At 44.6% G+C, this 25368-nt stretch overlaps 1 protein-coding gene and 1 long non-coding RNA gene across 2 annotated transcripts in view; both read left to right on the top strand.

Moving 5' to 3' along the window:
• Positions 1-5100, top strand: part of slc30a6 (solute carrier family 30 member 6) — a 78368-nt gene extending 73268 nt beyond the window's left edge. The window contains exons 11-15 of the mRNA XM_085428420.1: positions 422-541; positions 923-1025; positions 1131-1178; positions 1919-1987; positions 4147-5100. Coding sequence (XP_085284546.1) covers positions 422-541; positions 923-1025; positions 1131-1178; positions 1919-1987; positions 4147-4779 — 973 coding nt within the window. The 3' untranslated portion in view covers positions 4780-5100. The remainder of the gene's footprint in view (positions 1-421; positions 542-922; positions 1026-1130; positions 1179-1918; positions 1988-4146) is intronic.
• Positions 5101-17411: 12311 nt separating this feature from the next.
• On the top strand, positions 17412-20403 carry LOC146655175 (uncharacterized). The gene is made up of 3 exons (XR_014914301.1): positions 17412-17826; positions 17937-19467; positions 19548-20403. It is a non-coding gene; the product is annotated as an uncharacterized LOC146655175 (long non-coding RNA).
• Positions 20404-25368: the final 4965 nt, after the last annotated feature.

The following is a 25368-nucleotide window of genomic DNA, read 5'->3' as shown; positions in this document are numbered from 1 at the left end:
TTGCTGCTCCTCCGAGTGTTGGTCTGATTTTAATGACAGTTTCATTCACAACGATCACCAAACAAGTCTCCAAACAGGCTGCTCGGCTCTGCTTTGCATCTTCACCAAGTTTAAGGGCAGCTTACTTTAAAACTACAATTTCATTATAATCATAAAGAACATGCACGTGAGCATAACTGCACTTATTTTTAATAATATACAGTTAGAAAAAAAATTATAAATCAAAACTAGGATGTAGGAAACATACGTAAAGGAAGCTTCCTTAGGAAGTGACCTGTTTCATGTTTCGTCGTATTTTAATCATTTTTATGTTTTATTGACGCTGGAGGAGCTTTTGGAGTTTGTTCAGTGGGAGAATGTGGAGGTGATCATGTGCACTAATCCTGTTTCTGTTTGTTTCCCTGTGTGTGTCTGTGTGTAGTTTGTGTGGCATCGTTCCAGGCCTGAGCAGCGTGCTGCTGCCTCGCATGAACCCCTTTGTCCTGATCAACATGGCGGGAGCTCTGTCCCTGTGCATCACCTACATGCTCATCGAAATCAAGTAAGAATTTAATCTGCGTGGATGTAAATCCCCACGTTCACGCTCGTCCACGATCTGTTTAACCAGCCCGAGTTTGTTCAGCTGATGCCGTTTCCATCCCTGCTTCCCTTTTATATCTTCAGCTGTGCTGAGCTTAGAGCGGCAAACGTGCACAGATGAAAATGTCGACCAGCTTCAACGAATAACATGAATATTGTCATTTATTCCTCTGAAGTCTTCCTCAGAGTGAACTGTGCGCTTGTATCGGCTCATTTACAGACTGGATTATTTCAGGATCTGTGGTGGTGACAGTGATGTCGTTTATTTATTTTAGAAAAGTGGAAATCTTCTTTATGTTTGATGAACCATTTCTTCTCTCGTGTCCGTGATCTGTGTGCTCAGCAACTTCAACGCGGTGGACACGGCGTCTGCGGTCGCCATCGCCCTCATGACCTTCGGCACCATGTATCCCATGAGCGTGTACAGCGGCAAAGTGCTGCTGCAGGTGAGACAGACGGGACAGTGCGCTCCCCTTTGGCCTTTAACCCCAAAATATGATGCAGGTATGGAAGCCACGTGATCATGATTATTAACCGCCTCTCGCCCACAGACCACGCCCTCCCACATCATCGGGCAGCTGGACAAGCTTCTGAGAGAGGTGAGAGCCGGCGCTTTATCGCAGCGTTACTGCAACATCAGGAAGTGTTTCTACTGCTTAGTTTTATCCCAGAATTCATCATAACCAGAGTTTAAAATCCAAACATAAACTGGATCCACCAATCAAATTCTCCCTGCGAGGCTTCATACATCACTTACATTGAGTCCAGATTGTTGCATAAAACTGTCACTTTTGGCATTTAAGATCAAATTTCAAGCGCAAATGTAACTGTTGACGTATCGATCGGGTGTCCAGCACACTGCACCATTAAACTGTGCAGAAACTCCGAATTTCAAACCTCTGCAGCTGACCGGCCGCCTCGGGGCCGACTGCGATTTCACCGACGCTCAGGATCTCGACTTCGTTCACAGTCAATCCAAACCACGAAGTAGCAGATTACTGACTGGGCGGATCATTTCACAGCTTCCGTTTTCAGCTTCCTGTCGTACGATGGCGTTCGTCTCCGCCCATCAGGGACTCACAACATGAACTTTAGTGAAAGAGAGTTAACGAGTCCTGAGCTAACCCTCCAAACATGGCTGCTGTTCATGTTTCCTTCATTCACGTTAACGGTGACGGCAGCTTGGTTTCTGAGTCCTTCAGACACAACACGAGGTCAACGTCAGACGGAAACCAGCGACAAACGCCGTAAACCACGTTAAACTTTATTAGGAACAGCTGAGAGAACAGCACACTGACTGATTATGATTGGCTATTTGTGCCTTCTTGTGTCCAATCAGGTGTCGACTCTGGACGGGGTGCTGGAGGTCCGAAACGAGCACTTCTGGACTGTTGGCTTTGGATGTCTGGTGAGTGACAGAGGCCGACGGAGAAACTCTGGATTAACTTATCCAGTTAATCGTGGCGTCGGATCGCTGGCGTTAGAATCAGTGAAGCCCGATAAGGAAAACGTATCCTGGGCTGAGCCTGAGTGCAGCTCTGCAGACTCGTAGTAAATAAATAAGTGAGGGCGCCGCGATCTCTTTTAAAGAAATGAATCGGGTTACTTACAGAGCGGGGTCGGAGGTCTCTCAGGGTCTGCTGATCAGTTCCTCTCTGACGGTTCTTCCTCTTCCTGTTGAGTTTGTCCCGTCTCCCTCCTCCGTCCGCTCCTCCGTCATTCGTCGGATTAGAGCGATGATCTGCAGGGATTTGTTCAACGAGACGAAAAGAAGGAACGACTCATTCATGCGGAGACTTGGCTCCCCTCTCCTCTCCCTCTCTGTTTTTTGGGGGTGCGTTGTTGTTGTTGTTGTTGTTCGTGTTGCTGTCGTCGCAACGCAAACAAACCCAGCTGGCTTTCAGGGCGGGACGCACACAGAGAGGAGCGCACACACCGACAGTCTCCTCTGCCGGGCTCAGATGCTCATTATAATTTATGGATAATTTAACCGTGCTGCTGTTGAGCCTGAAGGTTCACACGAGGAGAACTTCCTGTCCACTTCCTGCGTTTTTTTAACGTCCTAAAAACAAAGTGAGGAAGTAAAAGTGAAGCTGTCGCTAATGAAAAACAACAAAGTTCAAACAGGGATAAAATAGTTCATCTGCACTTCATGAGTCAGCTTTCAGTTCTGCTTTATAGCTTATTATCTTAAATTAGCAGCTTTCCTGTTGGAGTTTTGTACTGAGACGCTAACATAAGGCTAGCACAGTTTCATATCACTCGGCTCATACATGTTAATAAAACCAAAACACAACGTTTAGTCAAATTTATCCACCCTGCAGCGCCCTCGAGACTTCAGTGAACACACCCATTGGTTCCGGTGGTTTAGATGGGTGGAGTGGTTGGGTCAGGTGGGGCGATGGGGTGGGAGGGGTGGGTGCTTTGAGCCTGTCAAGGTTTAAATTTGGTTGAAATCGGCGACTTCAGGTTGAGTTTAGACTTCTTCTTGGATCTCCTGTAAACGAAGAGCTGCGAGGCACGGAGGCGTTTTCCAGCCGAGGCTCATGTCTGTGGGGTTAAAGATGACATCACCACAGTATCCATGGTTACAGGCCAAACCTTCTGTGTTAGGCGTGTGTCTGCTGAAAGCTCCTCTCTGGTATGAAGGATGAAGGCCGCCGTTCCTCTGCCTGCCTCCGGGTGGTGCAGCGCCCGTGTTTACCTCGCCCTGATGCTGTTTTTATTGTTTGTATTCGTGTTGTCGATGCCGCCGCCCCTCGTGTTGTCGTTTGTGATGCTGCTGCAGTTACACAACTGTTGGTTGTTGGCCCACTGCTAACAAAGCAGCTGTCCAAACTGATTTGACCCCCTGACTGCACTTCTGCCCCATGGGGCGATTTGCTCTGCATGTGTGTGTGCGTGTGTGTGCGTGTGTGTGTGTGCGTGTGTGTGCGCGTGTGTGTGTGCGTGCGTGCGTGTGTAAGAGAGGGAGTCTGTCCTTGTGAGGTCTGAATATTCCCAACAACAGAAATGACAAACTGTGTTTAATGTTTTAAGGTCAGAGAGGTTGGATTTAACAGCGTTTAGAGTCCAGCTAAGCTTCGTTTCAGCGCACATTTGTGACGCCGCTCGGTTTGCCCGAGGAGCGCTGCAGGAACACTGGAGACGTCTTTGTTCGTCTCCGAGTTTGGATCTGAACTGTTTGCATGATTTTGGATCAGATGATCGCTCTCGTGTCTGCGCACCAATAACGGGGTCACGGACTTGAAGACACTTCAGGCCATGTGGGCGTGGCCACCGTCACATAACCCGCTGGTTTCTGCATTTTGAAGCTTTTTTTTTGCTTCATTTTGGGTTTTCGGAGCCAGATATGACCATATTTGGGCATCGATAGACATCGTATGGGCATTTTAATATAGGCGTGTATGTGGAGTGAGCCCCGTGTGGACGTCAGAGGAACTGCATGATCAGGCTTACTGTAATCTGTGTGTTATTGATCTGGTCTGGAGCGTGTTTGTATTTAATCGCTTTGCTGAGCAGTTACTGAAGAGTTAGCTCTTCTCTCTCTCTGTTCTTGTGTTTCAGGCTGGCTCCGCCCACGTCCGGATCCGCCGCGACGCCAACGAGCAGCTGGTTCTGGCTCACGTCACCAACCGGCTGCTGCCGCTCGTCTCCACGCTGACCGTGCAGATCTTCAAAGACGACTGGTCCCGGCCCCTCCTCACCGGGGCCCTCTCCTCCTCCTCGTCCTCCTCGCCCGCTGCCTCCCCGCTGGGTGCTGCCGATGGCTACGCCGCCCTCGCCTCATCGCTGCCTCCTCTGCTCTTGTCCCCGGGAGGAGACTTCGACCCGCTGACCTCCACCCCCTCCAAACCCACCAGCCCCCCTCCGGAGTTTTCCTTCGACACTCCGGGGAGGAACGTGCAGCCGATGGTCCTCGCCGCTTTGGGACACCACACCCACAGGCCGTACGGAGGCCTGGGACTCTCCTACGGGTCGACCCCCTACACAGGGATGCTGAATCAGGGCCTGGCGCGGCCTAGTGGCGGGATGGGACTGGGCACACAGGGTCTGGGGGTCGGGCTCGGACTGGGCGTGGGCAGCGGCGGCGGGCCGTCCTCTCAGAGCTACAGAACTGCGTTTGGCGGGTCGACGGCGCCGCTGCGCTTCGGAAACCCTCTGGCTTCACAGTCGCAGTACCGACAGTACCGGCCGTGACCGCTCCGGCGGGTTCAGGACTTTCGGGTACTCGAAATTCATTTGTGACGGTCGGCTCCTCGGGAACGTCGAGTCAGGCAGCGGCGTCACAGCATCGACGACGGCGCCAGTTTCTGGTGTTAGATGTCGATGACTTCAGAGGAGCGATGGTGGTGATGTATTTATTGTCCGGACGAGGAGACCACCGCGTATCTTTGAGTGCTTTCTTTGTTATGGGACTGATCGTGAGGTTTGGCGGTTAGAAAGTGGCGTGCTCGTACTTTGTAAGCTTTTTTTTCCTGCAAACATTCCTTAAAAAAATAAAAGTCTTTGAGTCTGAAAGAGTTTGATGTTTAATATTTCCAGCATTGCGTGAAACAAGTATCACAGCGAACTCCACGTCTCACCCGAGATTCACCAAACATCAGAAATCCTCGTTTATCTTTTCGTTTGAGTCGTTTTCATGCAGATTTTATTAACGAAGAACTTCCTCACAGACCGACTTCGTCCAGCGTGGTGGAGCTCCGCGTCACGGGGCAAAGGTGAGACCTAAGTGATCAGGAAACTTCCCAGATCTTTATCCGGTCCATAAATCTGCTCAGTCCATCAACTATTAAACTTTAAACACCATCAGTGACTCCGCCCCTGTACGAGGTTTCCCGCGTCCTGGCGTGTGGGGATGATGATGAGGAGGAGGAGACCAGCTTTTATTTAGGCGGGTCCTAATCAGGAAATCAGGGCTGCACATCCCCATCAGACGAGCTCACAAAGAGGCCATGAGGCTTTGGGTACAGTCGCACAAATCAGCTCCTCTTCCTCCTCGCTGTCCTTCAGTTTCAGGAGGTCGAGGGAATGTTTGAAGGAGAACAGAGTGAAGCCAAAAGAACTCAAACAGTTCCTAATGACACTAAATGTTGGGCTGTGACGCCTCTGCTCCAGTCGTTAAAAGCAAATCGTTGAAGTTCTGAAGTCCGAGCCAGGAAAACTTTCCCGACTTCTTAAATTTGATGTTTTCTGAGGTTGGAAGTTGACTGAAGACATTCTTGACTCTTCTCAACATCTGAAGCTTCGTCTGATTTTGTGAACATGAGCCGAGCTCTTTGGAATCCTCATCGTGTCCTGTAGGACGCTGGTGACCTTCTGACCTCTCAGCTTCTACCTGATGATCCTCTGTCTGTACTGAGACAGCCCGTCCTCTCTCACGCCCAATACAAACACAGACAGGTCCCCATTGGTTCACCTGACCCCCTCAGAATCAGCTGATTTTTTTAGATTAATAACTTTATTATATTTAATAAATCCAAAGTTTTACCTTCATACTATGAATATTCTACAGGACCTCCATTTAGTACTTTTAAATTATGCTTCCAGCTGTTTGGACTGCTCTGCTGAACTTCATAACGACGGCAGAAAAACACGTTTAAAGTTACTTATTTTCAAAACGAATTAGTTACTTAGTTACTCTTTAAAAGCATGATACACAACCTGAGTACGTAATAAAGACAAAGACCTTCCAGCCCAGTTCTATTTTTTCTGCATCATATAAACTGAATCAAATGAAAACGTCTCCTTTTAAAACTTTTATTTCGTTTTATTAGTTTTAATCTTTTAACAAAAATTAATCAAGCAAAAATTAAACTATATGCAAGAAGAAATGTGTTTAACATTTAAACCTATTGTCTGCATATTCCAGCATATAAAATAAAATAAAACACTGTTTTGTGTTTACACTCTTTCAAATAGATGCGAGTAAAACACAGCAGAAAATAAATAAAATCAAAGACTGAGCAGCTCTTAAATCTGTTGTCACCTGTTTGGCAGGAGTGGGGCGGGTGGAGGTTTGCCCACAGCGGGCGTGTCAGTGGGGATTTCTCTGTCAATGTCACGTTCCCGTGGCAGCGTGCTCGCCGCTCGCTCAGATTTGAAGTTTCATTTTTCGCTGTAGAAACAAGTTTTCTTCCCACGCAGAGTGAACAGCGGACGCTAATGTTTGTCACTTTTTACTGGATCAAACTTAAATTAAGGTCATCTTCCAGCTGTGATCCCATCTACGTCCGGATCATTTTGTGATGTGGAGCTCATGGACCTGTTAGGTCCTGAACAGTTTTCAAAACCCTGGAAGCATCAGAGGGTCTGAGGACGCCGCTGTGGCGTGTCCTCACTTCATCTTGTTTCTGCTGTCACATCCAACGAGGCCGATGCCACAAAGCGTGCTCAGCCACACGCTTGCATTTTAATGGATGACACACTTTAGCGACTTTGCTGCAACTGGTCATTATTTTGTCCCCTGCAATTACGTTACCCTCTCGGCCCTCGGTTCGCCGCCCTCGCATCCTCATCAGCCCAGAAAATATTCAAATGAGTGAGAGACGCTGCGGGCCGGTGAATGAGAATGAAGCGTGGAGACAGCTTCGAGGCCGGCGGAGTCGCAACGTGTTAGGAGGCCAACAGACTCCTGACCCCGTTACTGAGGGACCCGCCTGGTCTCCAAAAACCGCTAATAGGCCGAAGTTTCGCTGTTTTTCCAGCTCGGCGCACATTGATCACTGTGTTTGTTCAAATCCAACGATGGGGAGAAGATTGGGCACGGAGGGAAGCTCGCCGTTTTCCCAGGAGTTTACTAAAGAGGTGCGTGTTCAAAACTTTGTCCCAGAATGTGCCAAACGTGACCAAATGTTTACCGACACACTCGTCCCCTCTCGGGCTCCTCCTGCGGTAAACGCAGTGATGCTCGTCTCTCACAGAAACGCATCACTGAGCCTCACGCAAACTGACAAAAGCATTTCCTTCCCCATGAAACATTCACACGTTTTACTCCGAGCTTCATGTTTCCTCTGTGATCAGGATCCTTGCAGGGCTTGGCTCAAATCTGAGGAGTTTCAAATACATGAGACACAGCTCTCCACCAAATGAAACTTTATCATAAATTTCAGCAGCAGAAGTAAAACACTGAGGATAGATGACATGCTCAAGTCCATCTTTGAGACATAAAACTCACTGAAGAGGCAGCTGATCACCTCCTTATGTCCTCAGCACAACGCCTTTCACCTTTCAGAAGAACGAAGGTGTGCCTATTTTTGTAGAATCTGAATGTGTCAGAAACACTGAGCAGGGTTCAAAGCTGCACTTTGCTGCCACTTAAACTGGCCTAGTTTGGTTCACGTTTTCAGCTCTGCTACAAACTCAACAATCTGACTTTAGTTCGAATGCAAAGACTGTACATAAAAGATGGGGATCCAGCTTCCACGCTATCATCATGAGGTCACTCACTGGTTTCTTGGCTTCAGATTTTGAAGCCACTGCATTTGTATTTTGGCCTCAAACGTTTGCCCACATGGTGTGGAAGCTATCTGCTAATGCTAGCTAGCATGGGATGCAAAGTGTTAGCCTGTATGGATACATCACAGAGATAACGGCAAGACCTTCTTTGAAATGTGACACAAAGGAGATATTTTGTCATCTGCTGACCCATCCATCCACCCTAACCACCTCTGTCCCTTTTTCAAGTCACCACTAGAGGGCAGTGTCACTTGATGGTAAACCTTAGGCTGTACATAAAAGGCTGAAGTCTGAACAGTAGTGCTCTGGATAATGCCAGAAGGGACTACATTCAGCACCCGAGGGTAAAGTGCTAATGCTAGCAAGCTCTATTAAGAAGATGCACTAATAAACTGTAATTGTGCATCACACAGGCACAGATGTGGTTAAGATACTGATATGAAACTGGACATAAACATCAGTTTCCTGTTCAAGTGCATCGGCTCCATCAACCTGACCTCCCCCCCATCCTTCAGTCATTGTTACAGCTGTCATTAGAGGGTGTGTCTTAAAAATATAAGCTGTAAATAAATGATGGCTGTAGCTACTGTGACATCACTGGTTTAAGTATTGTGGTCATCACCGTCCTGGTTTTAGCAAGACAGGTAAAGCACTAAGTTATCAGGTAATGCTAGTGATGTCAGTCAAAGAGGCCACGCCCCTATTAGCGCAAATGTTAAGCTTTAATACAATTTAAGCTTTCTCCACCTGTACAGGTGTTACAAAGGTGGTAATTACCCATAGAGACGAAGCAGTTTGTGTGTCAGGCTGTAACCATGTTTCTTTCTGGTCTATGGGGACTGACTCACTGCTGGTGCCTCTGCTGGACGTTAGAGGAACTGCAGCTTTTCCTTCCTCATTGGCTTCATCTTTCAGGATTTGATGTTTGGTTTTGCCGAGCCCACAGCTGCGCTTTCTGTTGTTCTAATGAGCTTTGGAGCCTCGTTTTTTGGATGATGTGTCAAATTGTTGGAGCTAACAAGTCGCACAGCGCCGCTCGTATTTCCCCCCAACACACACTCGCAGAAGCTGGAACCCGTTTAAGTGCCTCTTCTGAAGAATTTCATTTCCTCTCCAAAGGAGGATAATCCCTCCTCTGGTTTTGTTCTGCGGCTTTCAGAGGAGATTTTGACCAAACAATCAAAGAAGTACTTTTCCTTGGAAAGCTTAGCGGGAGCTTCTGCTCCCTCAGCGCTGGATGTGCTCAACAGTCATTAAGCCTGTAACGAGGTCCTGCAGCATTTCAAAGTCCGGAGTGGCAGCGTTTTTATGAGTGTTGACTTCACACGCTTGTTACAAAACAAATGGTATTGAGCTTTTGTAATCTGTGACCAAAATCCCCACCAAATGAACAGGATCAGTGCAGCGCCGCTGCTTTCTGGGTCAAATCTGACACCGCCGAGGTCGACGCTGCCCGCCCCACGGTCAGCTCAGGTCACACCGGCCGACTGCGTACACGCAACCTAACGAGGAAAGTAGAAGTACATTTACTCGAGTACTGCTTGCTGACATTCCACTACTCTTTCAGGAGGGCGGAGTCAGGATCTCACCTTAAAAAACCAAACAAGCTGGAAAAAAAATAGATTTCTGACATTTAAATAGTCAGATCTGGACAAATCTCTTGGCTCTCTTATTAGAGATTAAATGAGCGACCATGATGATATTTATAGGCAGTGTTGGAGGGTTTATGCAGAAGCAAACACCTGCTGATGTAATGTACAGGCAGAGTGAAGATCTCTTTACTTCGAGCGCACCTGTTTGGTCTCCTTCACAGTCTCAGTGTCTCTAGTAATAATAGTTCCTGTAACAGCTCCAAAGGCTGCCGTTGGATTTGAGCTGATAGACCCTGTGCACGAGAAAATGCTAACTTCCTCGTTTGAGACCGGATGTGGAGTTGTACATTTCCGGTAGCTTTACTTTGCGGTCAATCGCTGCTGCGAAGATATATCCTCCAAAATCATGTCCAAAACTCGAAAACGGAAAGATGGCGTTAAGTTACAAAGAGCAGAAGGTGGGAACACTCACCGCTGTTGTGTCATGAAAAATCTAATGATCAATTTTGACGTTTAAAGCGTTTAGATCGATCAGTTGTTTGCATCACTCAACACAAGCAGAACTGCATCACTGCAGCAGAAGACACCTCGTCCACATTCAGAAGCACATCTCTGTATAGTGACTGGTCTCATGATTTAAACAGGCAAATGTTCAGCATTCAAACTACAGGTGAAGAATAGTCGAACCAGATTCACCAGGTTCACCTTTCACCTCGCTGTTTCACAGATTTTAGTGCAAGTTTGCATGCTTTTTTTTCTCGTGTGATTTCTGAGGATAAAAAAACTGACTGGAATACAATGATGATGAGGAGGAGGAGGAGGAGGAGGAGGAGAGCAGCGTATGTAGGGCAGCCTGCTGGAGGTGGAGCGCGGCTGCAGGGAGGTGACTGAGGCTCTGCTGGTCTTTTAGGAATATGTCGGGTTAAGAAGGATTACAGCGTAGAAGGATATCTGCATGAAAAGCAGAGATGTGGTGCACGTGCTCAGTGCGGTCATGGCAGCCGCAGCAGCAGCCGCGGGGGCGATAATGATGTCAGAGGTCCTCTGAGGTCACAAACCCTGACCTCAGCTGCGCCAACTAGAGCAGAAAACCTGGAGGGGAAGGGCGGGGCCTGTGACCTCACTGATGGCTGGTCGCTCGAATCGACTTTCAGAGGTGTTCGCGTCGTTTATATGGCTGACAGATTAAAGGAAAAGCCAACATCGAGCTTTTCATTCTGCAGCTTTGCTTCTCCTCATGGTTTTATGCTTTGATGATGAGGATGAAGATTCAAAAGCCACCATCAGTGTTCAGTTGGGCTGAGATACGAGGACTCTGAAGGAGTTAGCACAAAGTGGGAATCACCAGATTTTTAACGTTTTGTCAAATGCAGAGTGTCGGAATAACAAATATTGCGATTTTGTTAGTTATCTCACGTCACCTTTGATCTTTTTGAGATTGTGAAGCAAACAAACACTCTCACTAAAGTCAGTCTGCAACTGAATGCTGCAGAGTTGCCAATCACATGCATTGTGTTTTGTCCCTGGATCATTTTCATCTTCGGTACAACATTCAGTGACTTCTTGCGTCCTGTGGGAGACAGCGCTATCATCCTGTACGCGGTCTGTAGGAGATACATAAGCTCAGTGTGATAAATTATATATTAGCCTCACATGGGTCCTTCTGGCTGCTGTAAAGTCGAGCTTTAACAATACTTCCTAATTCCCAGCCATCACATGCTCCTGATAACTCTGTGCAGGAACATTCTGGTGGCAGAAAAACAGGAAATGAGTAAAAGAAAGTGACGCCCTCTGAACGCAGGCGTTTAGACTAAATTCAGTCATTTCATATCCAGCAGGTTCCAGAAATCTGAGCTGAAACTGAATCTGGCTGCACATCGCATCATACCGCTGTGGTCACAGCACCATGGAGCTGTTATGGACGTTTATTGATACTGGATTCTCTTTAATGAACCACTAGGGGGCAGCACCTGTGTTGGCACTCGACAGGAAGTCGAAGCTGGTTTCTGGTGAGTTTACAGTGACTCCTTTTTGGTTCGTACTGGGTAAAACATCAAGTCTAAAAAGGCAGACATGTAATGTGTCAGACAGGAGGGTTTTCCTGCACATGCTCACTGGATGTCGCTAGATTCACACCACAGTCGTCACATCTGGTGAACTCAGACAAAGGAAGCTCATTTCCACCACTTGTGTCTTTGACCTCATTTTTTGGTCACTCCCTGCAGTTCAGGGTCGCAGATCGACGGAGAACCACTCCTGATCAGTCGTAACCAGACTGCATTTTGTTCACATCTGTCTCAGCCCGATCCAGTTGTTGAAAAACGATTAGTTTTAATCACGTGTGAAAAGGTTTTCCTCCCATCCTCGCCTTTCACAATAAAAGCCCCACACAGTGAGTGTAAAATAGATTTTGTCTTTGTTTCATGAACCAAATCCACGTTTTCTTGTTAAAGTTGGTTAAAAATCAGAGCGTGAATCACCTGATCTCTACCTGTGGCTGAGGCTGTGCGTCACTAATGCTGTAATTCTTCCTGCTGTCATTTTCTGATTCCTCAGAGCCGCCTCGTTTGAAACGTCGGCCCTCCACAGAAAGCAGTTGTGTGATCAGAATGAAATCACTGTGTTAATCTCCGCGTGTTGTGTAACGCTGGCAGTGAACACTGTGTTCAGACAGGCGGGATCACTGCATCTGTTTACAGCGACCTGCAGATTAGATGCGACCTCACACTTCAAATAGAGACTAATCCGACGCAACACACACACACAGCGCCGAGCTCCGCGGGAACATTAAAGTCAACGACCTAATCCCCCGAGGCCGAACAGAAACACTTAGAGCCACAATCACTGTCTGTTTAACATCCAGCAACACACACACACTACAGCTGCTTCCCTCTCTTAAAGCAACCAAAATCTTTTTTTATCACCACACACACACACACACACACACACACACACACACACACACACACACACACACACACACACACACACACACACACACACTTGTTTTTCTTGTAGCTGATTTGTCAACTTGTTTAAATCCTGGATTTTTTTTCTGAGAGCTCCAACCACAGATCAGTGAGATAAAAGTGATAATAGGATCTTAATATTCAGACCTACTTCTTCACTTTCTGAACTTTGTGTTTTAAATGTTCAAAAATTAAAACGGGCGTCCTTCTGCTCCACCTGCAGAATGTTTGCAGCCTGATACGGTGCTCTCTATCGTTACTTCCCCATTTATAACAACCCAGAGGGTTTTATTTTTAACTCACCTGTGTAGGCTCAAATTTAGCATTATTAGGGGCGTGGCCTCTTTGACTGACAACTGAATGATGTCACAGATGACTCTATAGGTGCTAGCTGTCCGTGAGGCTTCGCCTCAGCTAACTGGAGCCCCTGAATTTGACCTCTGTGCTCAGTCTGTTCTTAATAATATTGTTTTAAACAGCACTACATCATCAGCATTTAATGATGTCATATGCTCATTTTTAGCCCTCAAGCATCATAGCAGATTGTTGTCCCTCCGGCTAAACGACCTCCTCAACATGTCTTGTAGTTCTCCAGAGGCCTGGTAATGAACTAATCATGTGATTCAGGTGTGCTGACCCAGGGTGAGGTCTAAAACCTGCAGGACACCGGCCCTCGAGGCCTGGAGTTGCCCACCCCTGGTTTAAAGCCAGCAGCGTTCCTGTGCTATGCACTGCAAGCTTAAACCTGCATTACTTTTAATGGCCACTGGGGGCGATAACTGCGGCTGCAAAAAGACTTCCAGTCTGAGATTATGGGCTCAGGCACATATCGGACACAAGCACTCGCAGCACCTTCAGAGTGCGGTTCGCAGGCAGCATCAGCGGAGACGCTGTATTGGAGGACTTTATGACACCCTTCCACCTGAGGCTAGCTTACCTCAGAACAGGTAACACCTCCAAGCGATGATGCAAATGTGTGGGGCTCAGACAGGAGATGGGCCAGTTAGAAAGGAGGGCAAACTGACAAAGACAGGAAGTGTAGCTGACAGCAGAATTCCCAGGAATACACCGAGACCAGCTCCATTACGTTCCAGCTGTGATGTAATCGTTCCCACTGAAGACAAAGATTTCAATTCCAAAGACTCTGTGGATAAAACGTTCCTCTGAAACGCTCCTGCTGTGATCTGAACCCATGATGGCAGAAAATGTGTGGAGATGCACAAACACACGATTCCTGCAGAAACTTTCCTCAAAATACAAACAGTGTGTACAATGACCAGTCAAAGCGTAGGTTGGAGCGACGTCTTCAGCTCACAGATACTTTCACAGATTTGAGGCTCATCTCTTAGCTCCAACAACCATGTCAGTATATCTTCATTACGGATGGGTACCGGTGTCCGGTTCTGACATAAACGGTAGTAACCAGACCGAAAAGCAGCGCACATTTCGGTGCTTTATTTCGGTGCTTTTTTTTCCCTGAGCTGTGATACACTTCTAGCCAATCATTTTACGTTTCCGAGAATAGTAGGCGGGGCCAGGTACGTAAGTTCTTTTAGAGCAGAGCTACAGATTAAAAATGTCCAAGGTGAAGCGGTCAAAAGTCTGGCTGTACTTCACAGCAAAAGATGCAAACTCAGCAGCAACAAGTGCTTTAAGCTGATACTGTGATACTGTCAAAGGAGGTAACACCTCAAATCTCATGAAACACCTGGAGACGCATAGCGTTTTTTTTAAAAGCCGAGAAATGCGCCGTATTTGATAGCTTGCTGCGAGACCTCACACCGGGCACATCTACTGCGGGTGGGTTGCCTGTTATGCAACATCCCCCAAAAACCCGAAGAGGAGAGTCCTGGCCCCTAGCCCTGCCAGTGTAGCAGAAATGATGAGGATGATGATGCAGCAGCAGCCGTTCTTCTCTGCGTGAGTAGCTTAATGTTGTTCGTGTGTGATTTACGTTGAGTAGGCTAACCACGTTATTACATTAATGCATGTAAGGTGAACTAGCAAACACCATCATAGCTACATGCAGCTGTCCTCTTGTTTGATGGCAGATGCTCCCTTCACCCTGGACAAAAAGGCTAAAATGACCAAAGAAAAAGTGGAAAACAGTTAAACATGAGAGGATTTAAGTTTGTGTTTTTTCCATTGTTTAAGCACTGCTTCCAGCCAAGAGTGATACCATATATGCCCCATAGCTGCAGAAAAGGCTAACGCTGTTATCTTTTTACAAAAAACAGCTGAACATGAGAGGTTTTTGGACCAATTTTGTGTTCTCCATTCTTTAAGCACCGGTTTGAGCACCGTTTAAGCACCGGCACCGTTTCAAAAGTACCGATTTGGCACCGGTATCAGATAAAACCTAAACGATACCCATCCCTAATCTTCATAAACTGAGTTACCGTGAGAACAAACTGGTCTCCTCTCATTTACAGTCTGATAAATGTGAGCTGTGACTGTGTTTAGAGAGCAGATGCAATCATGTAAAACTGCAGACAGTTAAAGAGAACACAGGCTGAGGTCCGATGAGGTGCAGTGCTCCTGCTGCAGCAGCAGGGCGGCGACGTTGAGCTGAGTTTGAATGCTGCTCGTTTTGACGTTGATGCTGTTTGACGTCCCGCCGCCTCCTCGCTCACCCACAGTCAAACACTGAGTGCTTCACTCCCATTAACAATGGATAGGGTGTGTGTGTGTGTGTGTGTGTGTGTTTGGCTTTCTGAATGCTGACTCCCGTACTTGATCCTACAGTTACTGTGACGCCGCTGCTTCCATCTTTTCTTGAACTTATTACTACAAGCAGTATTTCAGTAGCACTGCTGGTAGTAATGGTACTGCACACTGGTTATCCCTGTCCTGCACAGTGGGAGGTATTCCACTGATGAAAAATAACTCACCAGCCACTTCATTAGGTACACTTTGTTATTTTACCTTCAGACTTGTTTGAATTCTTCATTTCACAGATTCAACAAGCAGCTGCAAACATTCCTCAGAGATTTAGCTCTATGTCGACATGACATCATCACCATGTGAATATTTATTTATTTTATTTAGGACAGTGCATGTTAATGAACATAAATGTAAAAAAAAATAATACATGAATGTAAACATACCAGATTATAGCCAAGGGCTAATTTCCATCTGTTGTCCTTAAGCATAAAAAATAGGCATAATAATTCATAAAAATTCATCATTCATTCATAATAAAAACTCCATCACCAAACTTACACATACACACCATTCTGTTCCCAAATAAAACATTAAAACTATACAACTCATACATGATCACACACTTGATTTGTCCATAACCAGTTTTTAAGCTTTGCCTTAAACAAATTGAATGTAGAGCATTCTCCCGTTCCACCACATCCTGTTTCTGGTTAAAGTCTATCGGCCCATCCATCAGCCCCACCTCGTCCATATTCCTTAAAAATAATTGCAGTTGTCACTAGACAATAGTAATCCATAGGCTGTAATATATTAATGATGGACGTAGCCACCGAGACACCACCCAGTGGTGATGTCACTGGTTTGATCTGAGACCCCACTGTGGTCATCGCCATCCTAGTTTTAAAGAGCCATACCCCTTTTGGACAGGTGAACCACTAAATTATCAGGTAATACTATGGTAGCTAAGAGGCCCCGCCTTAATAATACAGATGTTGAGCCTTGATACAATTTAAGTTATAAAAACACATGTAGGTGTTTTGAAAGGAAATTATCTATAGAGACCAATCAGTTTGTGTATCAGCCTGTAAACGTGTTTATTTCTGCTGTAAAGGTTTAACATGGGAGTCTATGGGGACTGACTCACTGCTGCCGCCCTGCTGGGCATCAGGGGAACTGCAGGTTTCTTTCTTTAGAATCTATATTTGGAAGTTAGTTTAAACCTTTTTGGACTTAAATATGCCTGAAATATTTAACATTTATAGAGAGGGGAAAAGGCTTTGATTATATTTATATTCTTATTTTGTTCATAATAATTTATCTAAACACATATTTTATTTAAATATGTCCTTTCTTTAAATCATAATTAAAATTAAATATTAGTAATATTAGTAATTCAAATCATATTATTTAATAGGATTAAATAAATGTAAACTGAAAAACAAACTATTCCTTAATTTTAAATATAAATGAAGAATTGAAATGGCACCAAAAAAACGTTTTTCTTAAAGTTGACGAAGAACTATAATTAGTCTTTCACTTAACTAAAATCAACCTGTTAGCATCACACAGTGTCCTGTTTTATCCTGCTTTGTCTCACCTGCAGACAAATGTAATTTACTGAGTTTTAAAACAGTGAACACAAACCTCTGGAGCCTGAGACGCTTTCATTAAAGAGTTATCGGCCTTTAGTCTTTAAAATCGTTTGGCATTAATCATCAGAAGTGCAGATACATAACTCTGTGTTGGCAGATTAATCAATCACAGTCAGGCGTTTTCAGCGGCGATGCGGCGGCAGACAAAATGTCAGCGTTTGAGCCCGGGGCAGTAGAAACAGGAGCAGCTGAGTGTGTGGATGCAGTTTGCTGCACTGAGCAAATCTCTCCAAATTTCAAGTCGATACCAGCTTGAGTTTCCACCGTGTTTCAGCTGCAAATGTCAGCGTGTGTGTGTGTGTGTGTGTGTTTAACAGTAGGTAACGTATTGACTGTGGATGAATGCATGAATGGATGGATGGACAGCTGGGTTGGTTGGTTGGTTTAGCAGGAACAATCGGAGGGCAGCAGGGTTAGCTGTGTTTCCATACAACAGATAACTGCCAGAGGGGTGGGTGGGTGTGTGTGTGTGTGTGTGTGTGTGTGTGTGTGTGTGTGTGTGTGTGTGTGTGTGTGTGAATAAGGGGATGGAGAGAGAGAAGGGGTAAACAAGGCCCAGAGATCAGAAATCTGAACATGTGACCTCAATATCTCTGGTTTGAAGGTCGGACTGCATGTTGCAGAAAATTGGAGGCAGGATAATAACACGTACGACGTGTTTGTTTTCTAAATATACTTTTAGTTTCAGGTGAGGAAACAGCTGATATCTGTGGAGCACATATGCACTCCGGCGAGCCTCTGAGAATCAGGGTGGAGGGCGTCCATGCTGCGGTCACACAGGGCAGAGTGGAGTCAGACTCTTTGAGTCAGAGTCTTTGAATAAAGGAAAGAAATCCAGAAAAGCATCATCATCAAAGCTCATGTCCCCTCCAGCTCTGTGATGAGCTGATCATCTGTAAACGATCCCGGGAGGTGATAAACAAATATTTAAATCTGACCGATGCAATAATATTAACTGTGATCATTTTTTTGAAGTAAATACTCCACAGACCAACCTTCTTCCTTCCACCTGCTCCTCTCAGGCGCTGTCCTTCAGGACGTGCTGAGTGCTGATGAAGAGGAGGGAGCGGAGGAACCTTTTAAAAACTGAAGGTCACTTCTAACAAAGCAGCGCTTTGACCAGAGAAACAAATCTCACCCTGACTGTGTGCGAAGGTTCAGCTGCTGCGTGTTCCCGGGAGAAAAAGGCCACAACTTCAGAAACATGGTAACACTGCTCAGCATGTGACGTTCACAGGAGATACGTAAAAGTCAAACACTGGATCTGTACGTCTGACAACAGCTTGATACGATAATTATAACCAAGATTATTAGAATAATAATAAAATACACTTGAAACAAGCATTTTATGAAAAGAAATATCCTTATAAATATAATTAATAAAAATAAAGAAGTAAATATCTTCAGTTTTAGAACTCGTTCATCTAACGAGGCTTTGGATGATCAGTGAGAGTCGACTGTTTACAAAAATCAGTGTTTTTATATTTAACACCTGTGCTGTAGATCTGGGCCCTGTTTCAGGAAGCCGGTTTAGTGGAAAAACTGAGTAAGTATACCCTGAGTTAACGAAAACTCTGGGTTTTCGGTTTCACAAAGCGAGTTCAGATGAAGCCTCAGTGAGTCACTATGACGACACACTCCGTGAAGCTAACCTGCCCCCTAGCAGGTTTACTACAACTAACCCTGACTGTCTCCGCCCCTTTGTCGGAAACCTGACTGTAGGAAGTGTCGGACATGGCGTGCCCCTTCCTTGAAGAGCCAGTAGATCGTGAAGCCCAAATTCTCCGCAGAGCTCTCCGCCGGGAGAGAGTGATTAGAGCGCGTTTGGACATTTGATCATTTCCTGATGATTTTCTGTGTGAACGTTACCGTTTTTCAGCACAATCTATAATTTATTTGAATAACATCCTCAGGCCATATATTACGCATGTGACACATCGCGGACATGCTCTCAGTTCATTACATATTATTTGTATTGCACTTCGGTTTTTTGCAAACGGGAGCTTTCTGTATAATATTGGTGACGCTGAGCACGTTTCCAAGGCTACCGTCTGTCGGGCAGTCAGGAATGTTACAGTTGCACTGAAACGTCTCCTGCACTCGTTTGTGGTGTTCCCCGGTCACAGACCCACAAGATTTATCAAAGAGGGATGCCACAAAATTGCAGGTATCAGGATGACCAAAACTTAATTCATGATGTGGTGATACTTGGACTACTACTTAAATTGCACATTTATTTTCAGGGTTCCCAGGCGTGATTGGCTGTACAGATGGCACTCACATTCCAATCATTGCTCCTTCAGTAAATGAAGGAGACTATGTGAACAGGAAGTCTTTCCACAGCATTAATGTACAGGTACATAGTTCCCTGTAGCATTTCAAACTAACAAATTATTCCATTATAGTAATGGATGCTAATTTGTGTTCTCTGCACTGTGAAGATCATATGTGATGCTGCCAACATTATCACAAATGTGGAAGCCAAGTGGCCAGGCTCTGTCCATGACTCACAAATATTCCGTGAATGTACACTGAGCACAAAATTTGGACATGGTGAGTTGAGAATACTTTAAAATATATAAAGACCAATTGCTTCAGGGACATTTGAACTGAAGTGTATCCTTCTGTCTTAGGAGAGTTCACTGGCTACTTGCTTGGTGATAGGGGGTATCCATGTTTACCCTATTTGCTTACCCCTTACCCTGACCCTGAACCGGGCCCACAGCAGCGATATAATCTGGCTAATTGCAGGACAAGAGCCAGAATTGAAATGACTATCGGAATGCTTAAGGCCCGGTTCCAGTGCCTGCAAAGACTCAGGGTCACCCCAGAAAGGGCATGTGACATTATTGTGGCATGTGTGATTCTACACAACATTGCCACAATTAGAGGAGAACACTGTCCTTCTGAACCAAACATCAGCAGTGATCCAAACCATGAACATCCTGACCCTCCCACGGACATACAAGATGGAAGCGCAGTCAGAGACACCATATGTCACAATCATTTCCTTTGACCCATCACCTCAACATGTTGAAAGAAGAATAAACAGATTTTTTGTTCAACTGGCTTTATTGGTCGCCTGTGTTTCCTGTACACAAAGTATTAAAAGATGTAAACCTCATAAAGTGTCTCTGTTGCTTCCTCCTCTGTAACAGCTGTCAATGTTTCTTCATTATTTTCCTGTAGTAAAGAAATAAACAACATTGCTGTTCTACTGTAAACTCATATAATCTGTGGAGTATTACTCACAACTGCATGTTGGTCTGGCTCAACAGGAGGCTGCACCAGATGCAGTACACCACCACCATCAACTGATAGAATATGAGGTTTATACAGGTCACTTATAACTTACAAGGGACCAAATGGCAATTAACAAACATACCAATCACCTTACACTTCATTGTCATTATGCTCTCAAAGACAACCAAGGCTGAGGGAAGGCAAAATCAGTCGGAAAATAACTTCACTACAAAATAATCCATTATGGTAAAGAGTTTATCAAATGAATGAGCAGCACTGCAAAGGTGACTGTGAAGAAAGGATGTATGCACATCATGTATTATTTTGGATTTACCCCTTATGTAGGCACTTGTGTCTTGCGGGGTTATTAACTCAGAGGATGTCCCCGCAGAGATGCCTTCAGCCACAGGGCGCCCACTGTTTTGGCTGAGGGCCAACTGCTCAGCCTCTGTGAGTGGTGGTGGTGGAGGACCCCCACCTGTTTTTCGGGCCTCTGCTTTTTTTCTGTTGGCTATAACGGGCCACATTTGAGCATACAGAGTAAGCAAATATGTACTTGTAATGTGCTCAGATAATTTCAATAAGTGCTTACAGAAAGAAAATTAATGTAGCCTCTAACTGCAATTGATTTACATCGGACAAACAGACCAAGCACTATGGCTCATAATACAATTACACCTTACCTGTTTGGACTATATTTTTATATTTCATTTTTACTTGCTGCCAGGAACGTTTGGGGCCTGTTGGGTTGCACCTGCGCTCACATCACGTCACAAAATAAAATGTATAAAATAACAAATAAAATAACATATGATAAAATAACGTGTTAAATGGGTGGAAATCCCTCGATCAATGTTTAAAGTAACACTCACGCATTGACTCTGTCGGCTATGTTTTGCCATGCATGCTCCCTTTCTTTCGCAGCTGTGGCTGTGTTACTTTTTTCCTGCAAGATTTGCATGTTATCGGCATATGCTGCCATCAGAATTTCGGCCTCAAGCGCTGTGAAATACATTGACCGCGCCTTCTTTCCCTCCGTCTCCATGGTGACTCGCTTAATCTGTGCTCCACTAATCAGGGCTTTATGTATCCTCGTGCGCGTGCTTAACTTGGGGTTAGGGCAACTCCGCGTTGATTGAACTACTTGTTATCAGCCTTTCTGAAACCGAATATTCCGAGTTGGACAGTTTGGGGTTACTCGACCCTGAGTATCGTTTTTCACTCTGAGTTTTCTAAACCGGCTTCCTGAAACAGGGCCCAGACGATGAAATCAAAGTAAACAAGCAAACGTGCAGTGGAAACTCAGCCAAACAAACTCAAAAGTCAAAACAAAATAAACATAAACACTAATATAAAAAGAAAAACGATGATGACAGACGTTGAACTTTATTTATGGGCAAATTAATGAGTTTCCTCAGATGTGACAGGATTTTGTGTACATGCACTTTTTGTTTACTGACCATATTCAAAAGTGAAGTCGTCCTTCAAAATAAGAGTACAAAGGTGTTTTGGTCCGGCTGCAGAGGCTTTTGTAGGACTGCTGTGACGCTGTCTGCATGTGTCAGGTAGCAAATAAATGATTTTATGATTTTTGTTTTGGAGTTATTCCGTCTTGATTTGGACAGTTTGAGTCTGTGTGACATCTGGAAACATTATTATTACATTCTGTCCGCACTGAGTACTTTGAATCGTTGCCTCGGCCCTTACAGCACGAGTCCTTCCTCTTCATGTATCTGCAGTCACGTCTCAACTTTTTACTTATTTTTAAGGATTATTTGATCAGAAGTTTATTGTTCTGGGATTTAAGCTCCATCAGCCTGTAGATCTGTGATTGGTCCAAGAGAGGGAGCCAAGAGAGAGAGAGAGAGGAGTTTACCCCTCCTTTACCTTCAGATAGCACCCCCCCCCCCCCCCCCTCAACTCTACTGACTGCTCTGTGTGTGTGTGTGTGTGTGTGTGTGTGTGTGTGTGTGTGTGTTTGATGCTCATGCGGACCGACAGCCGAGTCTTCGGGTCACTCTCTGGGACGTCTCGGGACCCCGATCAGTCCTGGCTGAACGCCAGACTGTCTGGGGGGGGGGGCTCTGTCTCAACAACACCAACACACACACACACACACACACACACACGCACACACACACACTACATATCTTCTATTTGCATGTAGGTGCTGTGTATCGTGCACATTAACTTTGAACTCTCTTGTGCAGTAATAACTGCAGACTGCACTGCATTATGGGAAACATGCATGATGTCACTCTAAATGTTTAAATCTGTAGTTTTTTTGTCAGTTTTGTAGTTTTACTGTCTTTGGAGCACGCGTGTTTCACACAAAGTCACATCTGGACAATATCAGGTAATATTTTAAAAATCTGTTTCTAAATCAGTGGATTTGATCCTGTGAATGACCTTTAACCTCGTCCTGTGGTCATCAACATCCCAGGTACAGGTAGACTGCTTCACGTTAACGTTGGACAGAAGGTGTTTTTAGTGCAGGAAGCACTAACCTCAACTTCTTGTTCACTTCCTGTGATGGAACCAAGCATCTGTGTTTGGATCGTGTCAGCGATGAGGAGCTAGCAACGCCATCCAAGCCACGACTGCAGACTCTCCTGGGACTGGCGCATGCCTGCTGCTACCATCACATGATCGACATGATTGACAGCCACGCTGCCAAAGTGGTCGCAAGAAAAATTAGTTTTGATTTAAAGGCTTTGTTGGAAGCACAGGTGGGTGATGGTCGCTGATGGTGAGAGGTCTTGGTGCTTAACTTCCTGTTTGGGTTTTTTATTCTAGTGTTTGAAGCTTTGAAAGATTTCGTTATTATTCTAACGCTGACTCTGATTTCGTGTCATATCGTTGAGATCCTGCTTCTGTTTGACTCTGTGGTTTTCTGATTGGCTGTCGTGCGATCCTGTGTTTTGGTTCATGTCTCCATTATTGTTTCACTTTGTGGTTTCTACTGAGAAGTTGTTGTTTTTATTTACTGGACTTGGTGCCTCCTTGTCTCTCACATCTTGTTGAGCGTTCATGTCAGTGTTTGTGATGGTCTGCTCCTCCCTGATTGGTTCACCTGCTGGTCATTACTTCCTCACTTGTCCCACTGCAAATTTTGGGAACATATTTAATCTCTGAGATATCTCAACATAGTGAAATACAACTTTTTGGGCTTCAGTTAAAGAAACAAACGTGTAAAATGACACATAATGTTGTTTAAACCTCGTGTTTCTCTCGTCTTTGTTGCGTTTCCATATCTCAGCTTCGATTATCAAAGCAGTTCTTTGGACTTTTATATCTGGTGCTGTGGATTTATTGTGTTTGCCTTGGTAGTATTACGACAGAAATGTTTCCAGTAATGTTTTTATCTAAATATTTATATAGAATATGTATATTCTGTATTTCTTTAAAGTATATAAAATAATATTTGAAATATGGAAAAATTGGACTCACTAAATAGTAAAACAATAATAATATTAATAACAATTGGGAAATACTCCCAAAAGATGTTTTTAGAGCAGATACTGTTGCACAGATTCATTTTGATACTTTCAGTTACCTGGATAAAACTGCATGTCAGAGCATTTTTCGATCATCAGCCCGCTGAGGCTGAAATTAAAAATACTAAAGTCTGATATGTAGCTTCATAATCATCTCTTCAACCACTCAGCCTGTTGATTTATGAATAGTTAACCCCTTTAAGTAAATCCCGTTTTTATGACCTTCCGGGGGGTAAAACCGGATTCTTGAAACTACCGGCTAAACGTTTTCCGTAACAGGAAGTGAAGGTTAGCGAACATCAGAGATGGGCAGTTACTGTAATCTGATTACTTTTTTCAGGTAACGAGTAAAGTAAGGGATTACTATTGCAAAAACTGTAATTAGATTCCCGTTACTTTCCCGTAGGAACGCTGCGTTACTGCGTTACTTAAACCGTGATTTTTTTGCGAGAATGTCTCATGACAGTGACGTAAGCGAGTGCGCCGTTCGTGACAACAGCTGTGTGCAGATCAACAATGGATCATATATCGATTGCAGAGAGAGTATGAGCGTGCAGCGTTTAAAGCGTGGAAGTACTGACCTTACTTTGAGTTTGATTCCATAAAAAGTGACAAAAACATTAGTGTCCGCTGTGCGTGGGAAGAAAACTTCTTTTTACAGCGAAAAAAACCCCTAAACTTCCAAACAAGCACCGAGTAGCTACGACGTAATGGATTCTTCCACTGACCGCGGCACACCTGCACCAGGGTAAACCTCCGCCTACCCTGCTCCTGCTTTACAGGTGAAAATAGAGCAAAAGGACCGCTGAGGTTTTGACTTTATTTATTTTCTGCTGTGTTTTACTTGCATCTATTTGAAAGACTGAGTGTAAACACAAAAAATATTTTATTTTATGTGCTGGAATGTGCAGAAAATAGGTTTAAATATTAAACTAATTTCTTCCACTCAGAGAATGTTGCATATAATTAAATTTTTGCTTGATGCATAAAGTTAAAAGATTAAAACTAATAAAACAAGTTTTAAAAAGAGACTTTTCCATTTGATTACATTTTGTATGATGGATTATGTAGAAAAAGTAGAATTGGGCTGAAAGATCTATCACTTTATCACCTACTCAGGTTGTAAATCGTGTTTTTAAAAAGTAACTAAGTAACTAAGTAATTAATTACTTTTGAAAATAAGTAATCAGTAAAGTAACGGGATTACTTTTTTGGGCAAGTAATCGGTAATTAGTTACTTATTACTTTTTTCAAGTAACTTGACCAACACTGGCGAACATTAATGGAAAACGCTGCAAAAGCACACAAAACACAACGGAAATAGGAAAAAACACAAGGGAAGTGTTTCTGGGGAGACAATAACCCGACGCACCAGTTGCAGGAACTCAAAACATGGTGGGTGTGTCTTATCATGATTCATAAAATACTGATGACGGATTTTTGTGCTAATAGTTAGGCTAACACACTTACTGTTCATCTTTTCTTTCCTCACAAAATCGACAGATCCTCCGCTTTTAAGTGTCTCTCAGTTCTCAGCATTTTTTGGATTATTGTCTCCCCAGAAACACTTCCCTTGTGCTTTTGGAAATCAGTTTTTTCCTTTTTCCGTTGTGTTTTGTGTGCTTTTGCAGCGTTTTTCTTATTGCTGGTGTTTTCTTTAGTTGCAGTCCGTTTGGCCTCTCAGGGCCACCGTAAGGTTGTCCTAAGATGGCAC

The sequence above is a fragment of the Rhamphochromis longiceps genome, linkage group LG13 (genome assembly GCF_057381845.1).
Source record: "Rhamphochromis longiceps isolate RC_006_pf linkage group LG13, R_longiceps_female_GT1.1, whole genome shotgun sequence".
Lineage (NCBI taxonomy): Eukaryota > Metazoa > Chordata > Actinopteri > Cichliformes > Cichlidae > Rhamphochromis > Rhamphochromis longiceps.
This window is presented reverse-complemented; position numbering and strand designations above follow the sequence as displayed.